This window comes from Sander vitreus, chromosome 6 (genome assembly GCF_031162955.1).
Source record: "Sander vitreus isolate 19-12246 chromosome 6, sanVit1, whole genome shotgun sequence".
NCBI lineage: Eukaryota > Metazoa > Chordata > Actinopteri > Perciformes > Percidae > Sander > Sander vitreus.
This window is the reverse complement of record NC_135860.1, coordinates 29,127,048-29,145,005: the sequence shown is the minus strand read 5'-3', so window position 1 is coordinate 29,145,005 and position 17,958 is coordinate 29,127,048. Positions and strand designations below refer to the sequence as shown.

The 17,958-nt window shown below is 41.5% G+C and overlaps 2 protein-coding genes across 2 annotated transcripts in view; both read left to right on the top strand.

Annotated features, from left to right (window-relative positions):
• The first annotated feature begins 978 nt into the window (after nt 1-978).
• fbl (fibrillarin) lies at nt 979-9,308 on the top strand. Its single transcript, XM_078253628.1, has 9 exons — nt 979-1,089; nt 2,583-2,732; nt 3,734-3,865; nt 4,066-4,160; nt 4,398-4,568; nt 5,336-5,468; nt 6,046-6,158; nt 6,454-6,599; nt 8,218-9,308. The coding sequence occupies exons 1-9, from the start codon at nt 1,080-1,082 to the stop codon at nt 8,240-8,242; spliced, it is 975 nt and encodes a 324-aa protein (XP_078109754.1). The 5' UTR covers nt 979-1,079; the 3' UTR covers nt 8,243-9,308.
• Nucleotides 9,309-9,852: 544 nt separating this feature from the next.
• dyrk1b (dual-specificity tyrosine-(Y)-phosphorylation regulated kinase 1B) overlaps nt 9,853-17,958 on the top strand; it is a 61,259-nt gene continuing 53,153 nt past the window's right edge. Inside the window, exon 1 of the mRNA XM_078253627.1 lies at nt 9,853-10,531. The gene's annotated coding sequence lies outside the window, so the exon portion shown is untranslated. The remainder of the gene's footprint in view (nt 10,532-17,958) is intronic.

The following is a 17,958-nucleotide window of genomic DNA, read 5'->3' as shown; positions in this document are numbered from 1 at the left end:
TATTTCTCTCTGAAATGTAGCAGAGTAGAAGTAGAAAGTGGCATGAAAAGAAAAGTCTCAAGTAAAGTACAAGTACCTCAACATTTGGACTGAAGTACAGTAGCCTACTTGTTACAGTAAATGTAGTTACATTCCACTCCTGGACACTGAGTGGAAGAATGAGAACATGATATGATAAAGAGGGGTTTATCCACTCAGGGTTAAAGACAGTCACATTGTGTTGGTCGATATTAGTAATAATTATAAACAGTGGTGATGTGTGACTGACTGAGCACCAACAGTCCATTATTCCACAATAAAATGCCTATATCCATCCCCATCACTGACTGGCAGCCCTCTCTGTGCGGCACTCATACTGTAGCTACATCATACGTACTGTAACATTTCTAGAAAAAGATGTCTGGACTCAGACCAAAATAAGGTTTACTTATTGTGTATCAAAGCAGAGGTCAGCAACAAAGAAAAGCAGACCACAGGGGGAGCAGACATGTATGAACCATAAACAGACAGGATCCTAGGCGAGCAGAGTTTTTAGCAATACCTTCATGTGAAAGACTCCATTAGGGGGCAAGCTGATTTGAACTACTTTATATACTGTTGGCAAGGATTACCAACTGGGCAAAGTAAGAACACCTGTGGGTGGACTGAGTGCAAATAATTTGATTAGAGTTACATCTTTTATGTAATTCCTGAGCATTTATTCTTGGTGGAGTACCTCCAAGGAACATACCACTATTAAATGGATCGATCACTGAAACTTTGATGAATGAACCCCTAAGAAGCTGCAGCACACTCAACTATACTCTTTACACTACATACAATTTTGTGTTTTATCTCGAGTGAATGCATTAATACATTTGACTTCTTGGCTTCATTCATAAAAGGCACCCTTACTCCACGCCAGCTGGTGGCGCTAATGTGTCGTACAACACGAGTGACTGAACAGTAGAAAAAGAGTGCGGGAGCTGCACGTGTGGCCACAGTAGTGCGCGTGTCTATTCAGACTAGAGAGAGCCACAGCAGAGGAGAAGTACCGGAGTCCCGCTGCAGCGTCCGTTTAACGCCGTACATCAGATACCATGAGACCAGGTACGGTATAAATGGCCTTGTTAAAGTAACGCTTTAGGCTCATATTATGTTTAAATAAGTGTTCGTAAATCTTTCCGCGGTGTGTTTGGGGTTAAAGGGGCTGATGTGTGCTCGGCCTACACCGCCATGCTGCTCCGTTTACTTCACGATAAACCGCTCTTACACCGGAGAGAAAAGTGCCGCCAAGTGAGTGGACGCTTTCTTCGTTAATGTTGGGTGAACTGTAACGTTACGTCGTTAACGACTGGAGCTTCTGTATAACGTTGACGGCAATGAGTAAGAAGAGTCCTGCAGCTGCAGCTCCCACAGCGCTTTAGACAACACGTGCTCCAGTCTCCGTAAGAACTAAAGTTGACCCCGAGCCCTACGACGTCACGTTAACCAGCAACATGTTTTATGTAACGTTAATAAGTATAGCTAAGGATTAAGTTGTTTACGGGGCAAAACTTGAGCTGTTAAATTACGCTGCTTTTCTACTTTGTGCCACGATGCTAACGTTAGCTTCAGCTAGCATTAGCCCGGATAGGAACCACCTCGTGTGTTTATTTACGGTACGTCGGTGTTCACACCGTCGAAGTTCAACGAGAAGGAGATGCTGCAGGTCTTTAAAATAAGTCAACCTGATGTTACGTTACGTAGGACTTTGTATCACATTCTGTGTGCTGTGAACAATAAGTGAGTTACCGCATAAATACCTTTTTAATTATACAATGCTCGAGCAGCCTTGGTTTCATGCGGTGTCGTAGTTAAATAAAGGCTGGGTAACCCCTGGCCTCGTTATTTCGTTATATAGCTACGTCTTTTGAACGTAAACAAGACCACTTTATCTAAATACACAATTTCTGTTGAAATAAAGCCAGGGTTTTATCACCACAGTATCTGTCTGCAGTGTTGGTGCATGTAATTGTAATCAGGGTTTTTCCTGACTCAGAATGGACCTTTTGGGGGGGGAGAACTACCCAAGACGCATGACCTACAGGAAATACCTTATTCGATAGAAATCTTCATTTTCCTGTTATTTCTGACAATTTGATATAAATAAATTAATTATGCTTGATTTAAACTACAATTAAAACAAGTTAAAATCAGTGGGAGAGTCTGGCACAGGCGGACTCTGGAGATAAACTGAGATTATCTCTCGTATTCAAGTTTATGTTCTGCCTGTCCAACGGTTGTTTAATGAATTGCTTTTAACCATATTCGGAGAGGATTTGAATTGCTATTTTTATTCTCAATTCTTATCATTGTGGCGCTGGTGATTTTCCTTTTGGGGCTGGCCAAACATTCTTCTATGCAGGAAAAACCCTGGTAATAACTCCTTTGCTGCAACTGCATCATGTAGGAGAGGACACACAGCAGCCCAAACTGAGTGTGTGGACTTAATCTGTGTAGTCCCCACATGTTAGACTTTTCATGCGGTGCATAGCAGCTCCTTTAGCTACATGTGCAGGCCCTGCTGGTATTCCTTAACCTACGATCTGTTTGTTTTCCAGGGTTCAGTCCTCGGGGAGGATTTGGTGACCGAGGAGGGAGAGGACGTGGAGGATTCGGGGACCGGGGAGGACGTGGAGGATTCGGTGACCGGGGAGGACGAGGAGGATTCGGTGACCGGGGAGGACGAGGAGGATTCAGAGGAGGAAGAGGTGAGATCATGCACATTATTGTAGTTGCATTACAGAACACGAGATGTTTTTATTTTATTTAAAGGGTATTTTCTTTTTCAAACTGGACCCTATTTCCCCCAGCATTGGTGTCTTAGGTGACTAATGTTAAGAACAATCTTTTTTTAAGTTGGTCTAGTACTGAGCTACTACGCTGTAACTAGTAGCCGTGAACCGGGCTGCAATGTAATATCATGGGGCAAATGCGTCAGTTTGCGTCTATGTAAATAATCAGTACTTTTAGCGTGTATACAGACAGCCTATTTTTACATGTAAAGGGTGAATTAAGGGTTTATTTTAACTAGAGATGTTCCGATACCCATACCGATATCGGCTCCGATACTGCCTAAAACGCTGGTATCAGAAGTACGGAGTTTATGCACCGATCCGAAAAGAGAAAATCTACGTTAGTAGTTTATGTTCTTTTTCCGTTATAACTGACACTGTCAAACTGCATTATCAAAGAAAGTTCTGTGGCATTCATTGTTTGTTCATGTTTCACAACGAGTTTAACCTGAGCCAGACTGACAACAAAGATAGAAATAATATCACATCCATACAGGGATAGTAGTATACAGTTGTTAAAACATAATAAAATACATGACACACTGGTATCGGCCGTTACGCAAAATGCCGTTGGATTAATAATCGGAGCCTGTCAGCGTCAAAAACGGCACTTTTAGTGGACGCTAACTGAAGGTGCGCAATTGGCCAAAAACTTGATAGATACTGGACAAATTTCAAAGGTTCTTGCTCACATAGGTCACTTATGTGAACCAGATGCATGAGTAAGTAGGGTCTAGGTTGGAAAAAAACAACCCCAAGTTACCCTTTTAAGAACACATGCTTTAACACATTGAACCCAAATACTGACACATTTTAAATATAACCTCCATTAAAAGCATGAGTGCGTTGAATTGTTTGTAGGGCACAGATGTTGTTTCTGCTGTTTACCTGAAGAGCTCTATTGGTGTGTTTTTCAGGTGGATTCAGGTCCCCGGAAGGTGGAGGATTTCGGGGCCGGGGTGGCGGCAGAGGCACCCCGAGAGGAAGGGGGGGCAGAGGAGGCTTTGGAGCGGGGAGAAAAGTTGTGGTGGAGCCACACAGACATGAAGGTTTTTATCATTGTTTCTTTACATACATCTGCACTTGTAAAAGTGATGTAGCAGTGTTAAACTACAGTCAAAAGTTTGGACACGCTTTCTAATTCATTTGAATGGGCAAGTGTGTTCAAACTTTTGACTGGTACTGTATATGTGACTGACTCAACTTGCCAGTGTCTGTAGATTCTGACTGGTGGTGTGTCTCTCCTCAGGAGTGTTTATCTGCAGAGGAAAGGAGGACGCTCTGGTGACCAAGAACATGGTGGTGGGAGAGTCTGTGTACGGAGAGAAGAGAATGAGTGTGGAGGTGAGATTGTAGTTCACAGCGGTCACACAGTGTAGGTACCACATCAATCTTGCATTAAGATTATAAATGCTGACCTTTATTGCATTGAAAACTATTAGTTACATAAATGTTTAATTATCTTTGCGTCACACATAAGAACACCTCTGCATCAGTGTTGTGAAATCAGCAGCTATGGGCTGTAGTGCTATGGCCAGGCTTTGTTAAATTCCAATTTGCTGTTTTCTTACTGTCTGTCAGGAGGGAGAGATTAAGATTGAATACAGAGCCTGGAATCCATTCCGCTCCAAACTGGCAGCAGCCATCTTGGGAGGAGTAGATCAGATCCATATAAAGCCTGGAGCAAAGGTCATGTACCTGGGAGCTGCCTCTGGCACCACAGTGTCCCACGTTTCTGACATTGTTGGACCGGTGAGTACTACACACTGTTGGTGGCTCTCTAAAGGTATCAATTGTCTTAATTTTTTCCAACACAACCCATCTACAAGCTGTGGCCCTTTTCCACCAATCAGTCCCAGGAACTTTAAACTGTAATTACACTATCAGTTTAATTATTGAAATGATTAAAGCTCAGAGTGGCCCAACAATGTGGTTCTAATAACTTTCTGATTGTTTAATCCTAGAAAAACTATGTACTTTCAATTAGAGGTGTTGAAATTAATCAAATAGTCGATGCATCGAATCGTGGACATGGACGATGCTGCATCGATAATCGGCCGGGCCATAATCGATTTATTTCTGTTTACAATTTAATGTATGCCTAACAACATTTCTGTTTACATATTCTGTTATGTTTTGCACATTCAGGAAGTGCCATGTGCTCAGTGCTGTAGTTTGATGTATCCAATTTATTTAGTGTTAGAGCACTGCAGAATGTTTTTTTTGGGGGCTTGAAAAGCTAGGAGTTAAATATCCTATATGGCTTTAATAGAAAAATGTATTTGATGCATCGAGATATCGAATCGCTGACATGATAATCGAATCAGGAGATCAGTGAAGATTTACACCTAACTTTAATTGACATGCTGTAACTTAACATGTAAATACAGGCATTGAAAGCTGAGCAAGAATAGCGACGGGTTCAGTGTTAAAATGAATGAAAATCAATCGGTCCACATGAGAAACCCACCCTGGTGTTATTTTCCTGTTTTAAGTTTAACCTGTCTGGTGTGTTACAGGAAGGGCTGGTCTACGCTGTGGAGTTTTCCCATCGATCGGGCCGTGACCTTCTCAATGTGGCAAAGAAACGCACCAACATCATTCCAATTATCGAAGACGCCCGCCACCCGCACAAATACCGCATGTTGGTTGGTAGGTAGTCCTGATCCACAGCAGGAGACTTAGTAGATTGTTCATTGTTCTGTCCTGAACAAACAGCTATTTTAATTCCAAAGGCCAAGGGAACTTTATCAGGATCATAGTATCCTGGATCCATGAAATAACTGGCCTTTAAAAATAAACATCTGCCTGCCTCTATGGGAATTTAACATAGGGGTATGTATAATTATGGCCCCTGTATTTTAAGGAAGAACATTTATTTATGTACGATACATTATTCATTCACAAAGAATGTTTTAATTGGTGTCCAGTTTTTTTTTTTTATAAATTAAGGCATTAAGATCAATTTCCAAAAGATGATTTTTTTTATTTTTTTTATTCCTCTTTATAGTCAACTTTAGTATGGGTTCATAAACTTATGAGCCCCACTGTACATAATGTACACTTGAGTTATTGATTATTTGACATGATTACATGTAGCTTGATGGATCTGCTGATTGTTGAAAATGGACCATGGAAGAAGCATAATGCAGTCGCCAGGCTCATCTCAAACATTAAATGTGTAAACGGATGCTTTGTGTGCAGACATTAACGCTTTCTCCCTTTCTAGGCATGGTGGATGTGATTTTTGCTGATGTTGCCCAGCCTGACCAGACGAGGATTGTTGCTTTGAACGCTCACAACTTCCTGAAGAACGGAGGACACTTTGTTATCTCCATCAAGGTACACTAATGCCCGCCTCTAACATATGAAGCACTAATTCCAGTTATCGTGTTGGTTACTAGCTAGGTGAAGTCCAGAGATAATTTATAAAATACTGGGGGTCTGGACTGATCAATAAGCCCAAAATATTTCTAAATGCTGTTGAACTAGGGGACAAAAAATTGTTTGGAATATTGCTGCTTTCTGTAAAATTTCATGTACAGGACAGTGTTTAGTCTGACCTCTTGAGCTGCGTGTTCAGTGTATCGCCAGCTGTTAGACTCTGAAGTGTCTCTTTCTGTCTTGTTCACTTCAGGCTAACTGTATAGACTCGACAGCGGCTCCAGAGGCCGTTTTTGCCTCAGAAGTGAAGAAGATGAGTTCTGAGAACATGAAACCACAGGAGCAGCTCACACTAGAGCCCTACGAGAGAGACCACGCCGTGGTGGTGGGCATCTACAGGTATGCCAACATCGCACTGCATTCCACTCCACTCACGATGGTCATTAAAGCTTCAACAGCAAAATGAGTTTCAAAAGCAATCAGTGATGGAGAACAGAAAATACTCTTCTACATTGCTATTATAGCTTTTACTCACTTCTGCTCCTTCTCACGCTTCAACTTTGGTCATCCAAAAGTTGTTTGGATAGTGAAGGATCACAAATCATCATTAAGTGATCCTTTTCTCATCGCTTGTTCAGTTTCTTTATATCTAGCTTTTTACTTGAGTGTATACCAACCAATTAAAGACCTTAATTGTGCCGCCTTATAATAATCTTTCCAAGGAAGAGATAAAGCCTCTTTCTTTTCTACTTTAACCTAGGGTTATTCCAGCCAATGTCTAATCATTCCTAAAATAGTTGTAAAAAAATTGACTGAAAAAGGCCTCTTGGTAATGTACTGCTTTGAACAGCTACTTTTTCTTTACATTTGGACTAATTTGCCTCATGTTAAGTTTCTCAGATGTGCAAAGGCAGTTTTAGTTGAGTAAATTGCAGCAGTCTGTCTGGTTGAGAACATTGCATTACAGCTTGAGTTGAATATGGCAGCACTGCCAGCGCCTGCGTTAACTACAGCCCCATCTGGTGGTGGTTTAAAAAGTTACACTTTGACCACATGTGAGAAACATGATATCAAACCACTAATTTAAATTGATAGTGTAGCAGCAAAGTGTGACTAGAGCACTCAACCTGTGCTGTTAGCTGCGTCTCACCCAATGTGTAAGGAAATGTCGTGCAGCACAGTCCATTGTTGCATGACTCTTGCAGGGTTTCAAGGTCTGCATGTAGTCAAAATAGTTGGTTCAAGATAATGTAGTACACACTATCATTGACAAATCTATATTCAAAACTCTTGGAGGCAGCCACTTAATTTTTAATCAAATGTAAATGTCAACATGAATCCAACATATTATTAGCAAATATAAATCACCTTGTTTGTGTGGGGGGGGGAGAAACTGATAGGTTTACTGGAAATCACAGATAAAAAGATATGTATTAAGGCTTTAGGCCACCCACACGTTATTGTAGGCCCAGTTTAATATGCAACTTCATTTTATACACTATGTAGTAGGGGGTCCCTGCTCCGTCTGTTAAGGGGTCCTTGGCTTAAAAAATGTTGAACCCTGACTTTGAGGGTTCAAATGTGAGCACAGCTAGACTCGGGTGGATGTTTACAACAGACAGTTTGGGTAATCATTTTACCGTTCACCTTTTGTTCTCTTGCAAATAACTTTGACTTACTCTGGGTTTAAGTATCCACCACATTAGTTCTACAGTGTAGGTAACCCAGGTTGTGAGTACAGGGACCTGTGTGGGATTAAAATGAAAAGGCATGGAGTTGCACATTAATATGGTGAATTTGGAATAAGTAAACAGACGGGAACAAATGGTCATGGTGCTGCTCCGGAGCTCCATGATGTTTCCCCTTCCTACTAATGTTCCCAGAGTTGAGTTATGGTGACAGGTTGACACATTCATCCAGACCCTCCCAAACCGCTGCGGTCAACTCTACACATATAGTGCCTGCTCCTTTTCATATATATACGTGTAGTAACGTGCGCTTTTCCTTCTCTCCTCAGACCTCCACCTAAACAGAAGAAATGAGGTGTGGGCGGAGGCTCAGGGAAATGGATTACGATTTTCACCACCATCTACTTTTTATACTATGTTGTCCTTTGCCCTCCTCTGCACCGCCGCCTGCCCATCATGCCATGAAAGCATCACGAGCAATCGGTGTCAAATTTGGCTGGGACTCCTTTTGAGTCCCCTGACACTTAACTGACCAAGCATCCAACTACTAGTCTATCACTGGTAAGGTTGGGAGCACGTTACATGACATTTGGGGCCATTTCAGCAACAGATTGTCATCGGAGTTTGCCAGAGTCAAATCATGTTTAAAAGTACAAGGTTTATAATATGTAAAGGTTCACATCTGGTTGGACCAGCCTTATGTCACCTGTTATGCACAAGTGATGTGTATCCACTATAAGAAAGTAAAACGACAGGGGTCTAGGGTTGTGTAGCGTGTCCCCAGCCTTAGGTGAGTTGTGAATTTTATGAATTCATCTGCCACTTTCTACCCTGTGGAGTATTTTCAACATATAATAAACAGAACTGTTATGCAGTTACACAAGTTTGAACTACTACATGGTTTGATTTTGACTCCAGTGAGGTTTTGTTTGGTCAGTACTTTTATTTCAGTGTTTTATTGCTCATCTGTGCTTCTCATCCTTTTCTTACTTAATGTCTTTTTTTCTTTTTGTGACATGTATTTGCTCTTCTGATTACTGCCTTATCAGGCTGCTTCTGATTCCAGGTAGCACAATCCCATATTGGTAGGGAGATCCCTATTACCCACATACCACACCTCAGATGGCTAGTTATTTTAGTATATAAGTTATTTGTCAGAGCTTATGTATGGTCAAATATACTGTCTTAATGTTGTGTGTACTTATTGCACAATACCCACACTTTGTAGGTAAGGAACCCTTGATGCTGATCTGTTTAGTGGTGAGGAGGTAAACTTAACCCTGTGTGTACAGACAAATATAGATGGTGACTTTTTTCACTGACTTGTTTTGTGTTGGCAAAGTATAAAGCATAATTTATGCTAGGAACAGTTTCTGACATTAACTGGCAACTTTGTTTTAATAAAATGTTTATGATTGTTTTTGATGGCTCATAATCTTTGACTAAACATTGTATAGCTACCAACATAAGTGGGAAATGTACCTCCACACAGTATGTTAACTAAACATTCATTACAACAATTTCTTGGTTTTAAACCGGCAGTGAAGGTCCTCCTGTTACAGCAGTCTTTTCCATAAGTGACAGTCTCTTCAGTGGCCCATTGATAGTGCAGCATCTCCAGCTGAGAAGATGGAAATGTCTTGTACTGGTATCAGTACAACCTGGAGTTAGAACTCCCATGGTGTGGGGTACACTGTCGGTGTGTTGGCTTGGCAGTTGAACGTTCAAATTATATATGCTTCACATACACCGTTAACTGCCAGTTCGCGTCAAACTGAGCCTGGACAGATCCTTCAACGTGAGTTCGGGTAGGTTTTTTTTTTTTTTTAACAAGGAAAACGAACGTAAAGACAAACTTTCGGCGATTACTCGTGTCTGTGGTGGACTGTTATGGCAGCCATTTTGTGGTAAATGTATCAGGAGCGCGCTGGGCCGTGCTCGCCTAGTGTCGGGAGTGCGCGCTCAATGCAGCCCCTCTCCTTTGACCGATGTTAACATCACGGAGGGGCTGACAGCCAGCAGAGAGCTAGCTGTAGCTGTGCCTACCTGCTATAATACATTTAGTTCTTCATAGCTGCCTGTACTGTCCAGCGGAAAATCGGCTGGCCGTTGCCCGCCAAGCAGCCTGCAGTGTGCGGACTGTCTTCCTCCAAATTACGATGGCAGTGTTTAATTAGACAGCTAGCATGCTAGCTAATGGCTAGCTAATGTTAGCTTAATTAATAAAAAAAAAAAAGAAAAAAAAAGCTGACTGGCGTGTTAGTCCAACTGCCCACGCTGCAGTTGTAAGGTAGCATCTTATATATGTGAGAATACATTTGTAACAAGTATCTGAAGTTTTCAGAGTAGAAAGAAGAGTCCGTGGTGGAGGCGGCGGGCTGCCCTCCTCCCCTCAGGCACGGCTAGCTGTGTCCATCGACACCCCGCTTTCTGAGCTCCGGAGAAACACCACATTTTACTGGAAACTAATCTCACCGGGATTGTATCTGCAAATCATAATTCTACAACCCGTTATTTGGATTTCTGCTGTGGAAGAGGTACGACTGACCCGGGGGAGGGGGCTCGGTTCGTGTGGACGGAGGGAGATAGGGGTTCCGAACATGGCTGCTACGCGGAACTTCTCGGTTCGACACACCGCCTGAGGTAAGGCACAACCGGTCGGCGTTGTTTTTTTTTATATTCATGTATGAATGGGGTCAGTTGGTTCTTGTATCTAATGCGTGTGTTAGAGGCACAGTGACAGTCAATCAGGGCTTGGTAGCATCATGTTATTCGCCCCTGTCACCCGGCCTCGTGTCCCCATTCCTCCGCCGCTGCTGCTTTCAGGTGGCTAATGGGGCAGAAGGCAGGCTTTGGTGAAATAGGTAGGTTAACGGCGGTGCTGGACAATGGGTCTTGTTAGACAATTTAAGGCTTGGCTGTCGTAGCTACAGTAGCTAAGACGTGCATCATTATGATGGACTACATACCGTTACTCCGTTTTCTAGCATGAAATGTCCTCTAAGTCTAACGTTAGGGTTATCCGCCCCCTGCCCTCCTAGTTTACCTTGTGACTGTGTCTAACAGCTAACCATCTGGCGAGTCCATAAAGAGGTGTACGATTGATGCGATGTGTGTGTGTGTGTGTCTGGGCAAGCTTCAGTAGCAGTGGTATCGCGACCTGCCCTGACTGAGTTAACGCACGACACCACAGAGAAAGGCAGAGGATGCCGGTGGATTTAAGCAGAGATGGGGGATGATTGAATGGATGTGTTGCTGTTGATATTCTCAAGTATACAGTATGTGGTTAGATTCTGCTGTGACGTGTGGATGGCGATGGTTTGAGCTATCAAAGCAGCCAGCCAGCAACCCCCGACTGTCCTCTGCAGATCTGCAGCAGCAATAATTTGCTAACGTACAGCAGCTAACGTTAACGCTAGCCGCTAGCTTAGCTACCGCATCAGCCCCAGCCCCTACCCTGCCCTGGAGTAGAGGGACACAGGCAGTCAGTTGCCGGGAGATGGCAGCTCCCAGGAAAGAACTGGGCTATGATGAGAGCAGTGGTGATGCACAGCTGGAAGACATCTTGACATCTCCTCTGTCTGTGGTCCTCTTTCTGTCGGTGCTCAGCGAAATATGTTGTGGTCTGAAATCTTCTAAATAAGAAGGTTTGTCACAAGCGACGTGACTACTTGGCAATATTGAATCACTAGTATTCATTACTGTTTAGTCATTTGTCATCTTCCATCAAAAAGGCCATACATATAGGCCATAATGGAAATTCTAGATGGGAGATTTCCTCAGGTTGAAGCTTCTGTCAGAAGTGTGTTACAGACACTATACATCCAGTGGAATTTGACTGGTAATCCAGACAGTTGCAGTTCCATTGAGCTACACAGGATTTAAGCAATATTGTTTATGTCAATTCTGTATGTTACCAGAAAAATTAGGATAGACACATTTCTTAATTAGCTAGAAACTAAGAGACTGGAATAAGTCTGAATGTTTGCTGGATGTTGGTTCAGTAGAAATCCCTTCACAATATCAGTTCAGCAGCATATCTTGCAAGTTGTAGTGTAACACCATTTTATACTTTGCAATACTGCAAAGTAAAGAAATAAGACTTAATGTCAAGTCCGATCTGGTCAATCTAATGGCAGCCTGGGTGCACAGCGAGCGTGGAGCATCTAGGAGTGGCTCTGATCAGTGCCAGACTTTCAGTGTTCTCCCTCGCTCCAAGATAACGCTCCATCCCACTGACACAATGTTAAGTACATTTTTGGCTTGCTTTGACTGCTGGGGTGGTTTTGCTGTCTGTGTCTTTTGGCCTCAAACAGCCAGTGGACTTGTTCCCTGACTCAGACCGTGTGTGACAGCTTTGACGCACCAATTTCAATTTTGCTTTAGACTCTTGACAGACTTATTTCAAAACTTTACCTGGAACTCTGGTGTCCCTTATTTTGCTCTTTAGCCTCGACTTCCCCTCATGGTCCGGTTCCTTTCTGCTCCTGTCCCTCCACAACCTGGGCTTCTCAAGCTGAAACTTTTTCAACTTGAGCAGATGTTTCTTCAGCTGCTGCTCCTGCTGCTGCTTAAAGTGGATCTGATTCACATCTGTCCACTGACCTGACGGTGCAGTCATGCCCCCTCTTAATATTGATCATTTCGTATAATGCAAACTAATTGCAGCATTCACCCTATTTCATCTGGAAATTTAGGTTTGTGGCTGACCGAGATGTGTAAAGAATGTCAGCAAAACCAAGTTCAGACATTTGGTCTTTATCATAATACATAAATAAATACACAAGCAATACATTTAAAGTAATACAACGGCCACAATTCATCAAAACACTCCCTCTAGATGTCAAAAGTGGCTATGAAAAGTTTGCATTTTTCAGGGTGTTAACAATGTTCTGTAAGATGTGTACTCATTACATTTTTGTAACATCTACTGCTGATAATGATAATGTTACACATTTATACAACCAATTTGAAAAGGATAAAATTATCAAATGAATAATGAAAATTAAAGCTGCATCAAATAACTACATAGTCTGAACCTACAGGCTAAATGATGTGAATACATGAAATGTGTAATCCCAGAATAGTCTGATCAAACTGACTGTGTATTAACATATCAGCCAAAGCTTGCTCTGCGTTTGCGGTGAAACCATCATATTTTATGTTTTATTAATCTATTTATTGGCTTGATTAGCCTAATCGTTTTATTCTATATAAAAAAAATTAAAAAAAAATCCTAAAGCAACAGTTAATGGATTAACGAAATAGGGTATAGGGTAGTTGTTTTATTTCTACATTCATTTATTTAGCTAGTTTTATACTTGGCAAAAATATGAATGTTGCCTCACTCATTAGCAAGTTACTGAAAATTAGTAATCAGTTGCCAATCCTAGTTATTACTCTCAAACTCTATATGAAAGTAATAAGCTACTAGGGAAACGCATGAATACGCATAAACATCTGCTTCAATTCGCTTCTATTAATTAGAGCTGGGAAAAATAATCGCTTGTTAGATGCATCGCGACTCTCTAGAACGATTCGATGCTCGATTCTGATTAGTTAATAATAAAAAATTAAAAAAAAATTCTTTTTTAAATGTGTTGATTTTCATTTAAAAGTTACTGTCTCCAGACAAGTACAAATCAGAAAACAGAGTGACTGAAAGAGGACGGGATAATGGACAACAACTTAGAGTTTAGGCAAGAGTGCAGAAAAAAAAAAAAAAAATATATATATATATATACACACATGATCTAATAAGACATACAAAAAATAATTAGGCAAAACACATATAGGCTGTTCGTCTACTTCATCACATTACATCTGACCACCTCGTGTTCCATGTTCTAAGAAGCCAATTCTCCACCTTTAAACATGGCTGAGCCTCTGACATGGAAGATTACTGGGAGAGAAGGGGACTTACACAAGCATGTTTAAGGCTAAATAAAAACCTCAGTAGACCAAACATTTCATTAAAACTTGTGTGTGACAAATATATGTCAACATCTCAGCTTTGTCTAGCTGCTTTGTCTAGGAAGTGATTAGCAAACTCTGATTTATAATGTATATTTTTAAAAATCGCGCGTGGAAATGTACATTAAAAAATGGTTGCATCGAATCGTGAGGTGCCAAGAGATTCCCACCCCTACTATTAATGCACACATATCTACATTATTTAGTGTTGCTGTGGAACAGTGTGGGACAAGACACCTGTCAAAGTTATCTATGATTGGAGCCACTATCACTCTGATGAAATTTTGATGGGCTTATTTATTGTAGCTCCAACAGGCCTTCGAGTCAGTCAACACAAGTCAGTTTTTGATACTCTTTTGGCAGAGTAAAATGATGTCCACACGTAAAAAAATAAAAAATAAAAAATCTTTCCAGGACAGCAAGCTCAAATTGCGCCAACTGTCGGCCAGTGTGTGCAGTGGCAGTCTAATACCGATAGATTGAGTCATGTCATTCGTTTTGCCGCCATAAAGTCGGGTGATGTTGGATCATAACCCGGGAAAAAAATCCGGGGAATAGGCTGCTCTGACGATCAAGACAAAAAAAAGTAACGAGTAGTTGTGTTCTGAAATTCAAAAAGGGTAATTAGTTACATTTGTAGTCACTGCCCAAAGTAGTGGAATTACTGTGATGCCAACGTTACTCCCAACACTGCTCATTAGGACCATTGGCTTTGCTGTGGGACATAGCAGCTCTGCTCTTTCCCCCGAATGTTACCAATATATTTAAAAAGAAAAAAGAGGTTCTGTCAGGCGAGGGGGGCTGCCTCTGATTGAATCTGCTGCTGGAGAGTGGAGACCCTTAAAGTGCTCCGATTATGCTCATTTTCAGTTTCATAATTGTATTTGGAGGTTGTACCAGAATAGGTTTACATTGTTTAATTTTCAAAAAACACCATATTTTTGTTGTACTGCACATTGCTGCAGCTCCTCTTTTCACCCTGTGTGTTGAGCTCTCTGTTTTAGCTACAGAGTGAGACATCTCACTTCTGTTCCATCTTTGTTGGGAGTCGCACATGCTCAGTACCTATAAGGACTACTAGCCAGTCAGGAGCAGAGTATGAGGGCGTGCCACACTAGCAGCTAGGCGAGCATTATAACGTGTGTTACAAAGTGACCACGTTTGTCTCTGAAGTAAAGGCTGGACTACAACAGAGCTGTTTGGAGCAGTTTGTGAACAGTGTTTTCTGTTGGAGATGGTAAGTCCCTTTGGGGTGGACTTTGGGCTTTTTCACTTTATAAACCTATAACTTGCACAAAAAAGATATATAACACAATAAAGGAAATGGGAAAAGCCAAAAAGCATAATATGAGCACTTTAACAAATCTGAAAGTGTTAAAGGCTAATGACAACCAAAGACCCCTACATGACACAGCTGTTACACTGTAGCAGATTGAGCCGACATTAGTTTCACAGATAGGCTTAATCAGGACTTTAAGGATTCAAACCATGAAGCCGCTTCTGTCTCCATTGAGCTTTTATTTGGATATCTTAACTGCATCAGCCAGACCACATCTGGCGGCGGGTGGGTAGAATTCAGATCACCAGGTATAAGCCAGGTATAAATGACACCTGTACAGTTTGGCGCCACTCTTAAGTAAAACAAGTTTCAAGGTAACCTAACTGCCTCTTGCTGCTATCACCATAGACAGTATATAAACTGTACCAACAGATCCCGTTGCTCTGGACGGAGACCAGTGAAGGATATTAGAAGCACTTTTCCGGTGATGGCTGAGCGTTACTGAGCAGCCTCCAACTGAGAGAGACGACGTAGATGTGACGTGAGCAACCTGTCTGAAAGTTGTAAGTCTTCTGATAGCTGTGCCAAGAGAAATCTCAATCATTCCCAATCTTGCAGAGACGGAGAGCGTAGGTAGGTGTGTGTGTGTGTATGTATATATATATATATATATATATATATATATATATATATATATATAGTATATGTATATGTGTGTGTGTGTGTGTAAGGAGATAACATAGGCACAGGCTAATTATTGCTAACTAAAATGCTAGTTAACACTAGTAATTAAACTTAAACAGCTAATGTAAGTCGAAACTGCCTGCGCCCTTCTCCTGTACTATACGGTAATTTCTCTAGTTAATGGAATGCTAACGGGAGGTGATGGCTTGTTAGCATCAAAATGGTGCCATAGGATCTACGGGTTGTTGACAGACGCTTACCCCCTTGGCTATCACAAGCTGCCCCCCATAATGATACTGAGATAATGACAGTACTGATTAATAGCAGGTGTAAATGCAATTAGATGTCATCATCCAGATACACAAGTCACAGGTGGAAATGTGGTCTAAAATACTTTATATATATATATAAAAACACTACTAAATGATGTGCTGAAACTGTTCATAGAACAACTCCAATTTAGTGTATACATAAAGTATTTATGAACCTTGTAACCTTGTATACAGGCAGCTGGCTTCTCATTTTAAAATATCAGATCAGATGTAGCTGATTTATGTTAATACTGTAATGGCTGAAATGAAAAGTTTGGCTCTGGTTATTGAGCTCTCTGCACCTGCTGTCTGTATTTAGCCTAAAGATTGTGAGTGAAAAGACACTTCATCGCACCAATACCCCTGTACGGCTGCCAGTGTGTCTTTGCAGTTCAACAGGGACACACACTTCTAGAGAAACGATCATCGGATCACATCACGTCAGTTTAAGGGGCCATCCACACGGAGACGCTTTTTGGTGCAAACGCACATGTTTAGCATCGTTTGGGCCCGTCGTCCACACAAATCCAGTAAACGCACTTTTTTGAAACCTGGCACCAGGGTGAAAAAATTCAACAACGGCTCCCTTTTGGCTTCGTTTGGATATCATCGATACTTATCGTATCGATGATGTCATCGCCACACCCCTCGACCTCTTACCCGCGGCCACTGACACACGACTGCGGTGAAGCTTTAAGCGAGCATATCCCATCTCCATGGTCAAACAAGCTCACTTCATCTAAATACTTGTCTAAATAAATGTCTCTGCTCTGCCGGTCCTGGATTCTACACAAGATATATTGCTAACGTTATGTAGCTAACGTTAAACATCGCTAAAGCAGCTATGTTACGTTAACGTTAGCTGCTATGGTTATCTGTTTATAAAGTGGAAGTAGACAATTTATCAACTAGCTAGCTAATCTGTCTGCTTATCAACTCCTTCAACGGATTATAGTAACTTTTAGCACGGCTTATTGTAGAAAGGCTACAGCAAGAAAAACGTGTAGATTATCAAAAAGACATTGGATCATTGATGTTTGTTTGACTGCCGATGTTAGCTAGTTAGCAGAGCTAACGTTAGCATGCTAACGTTAGCTCTGCCAGCTAGCGCGCTGCAATCATGTCACATTATCACATTATACAATGTAAACGAAGACACGTTTTCTTGCGGAGGCCTTTATAAAATGAGCAGTGGTGAAAGTTATTATAGTCCATGGATGTATTAAGAGAACGTTAGTCTAGCTAGTCATGTTATGATGAGAAGTGGAAGTGACGATGCTCTTCTTCTCCGTGTTTTGGTGAATTTCTGTAGCAGAAACAGCGCCACCTATAGGCCTGGAATATGAAGTGGCGCGTTGAGTCATTTACAAGTGGATCCGTTTGGACGCAACTATTCTTGAAACGAATCCAGGGAAGACGGGTAAAAAAAAAAAAAAGATCGTTTTGGTACGTGTGGACGTGGCCTAAGAATCTCGCTAACATTTGAATGTGATCGACTCCATAGGACCTTTTAGAACATGTACTGTAGCTTGTGAAGCACAGGAGGCTACAGCTGTTATGTAAATGTGTCCGATTCAATTAACATGTCACATAGCGTGCTGCTCATCTCATTTTCAGGTTGTAGGTATGTAAAAACTGCAGCAATTCTGCCTTCTCAGCCAACAAAAGGAGATTCAAAAAGGATACAGATTTGATACTGGATTTTATTTCAATAAAATGCTTTTAAATCCTATCCTCCGTCCAAGCATGTTGAAACTCCTAGAGCGCAGCACAAGTAGCCGGGTTGTAGTTAGCCTACTCTTTAAGAGGAGAATCCAACTGTT

Excerpts from the sequence above, each read along its gene's own strand:
- fbl (XM_078253628.1), top strand. Across the intron at positions 3,866-4,065 it reads GGAGCCACACAGACATGAAG|GAGTGTTTATCTGCAGAGGA; the intron begins GTTTTTATCATT and ends GTCTCTCCTCAG. Across the intron at positions 5,469-6,045 it reads CAAATACCGCATGTTGGTTG|GCATGGTGGATGTGATTTTT; the intron begins GTAGGTAGTCCT and ends CTCCCTTTCTAG.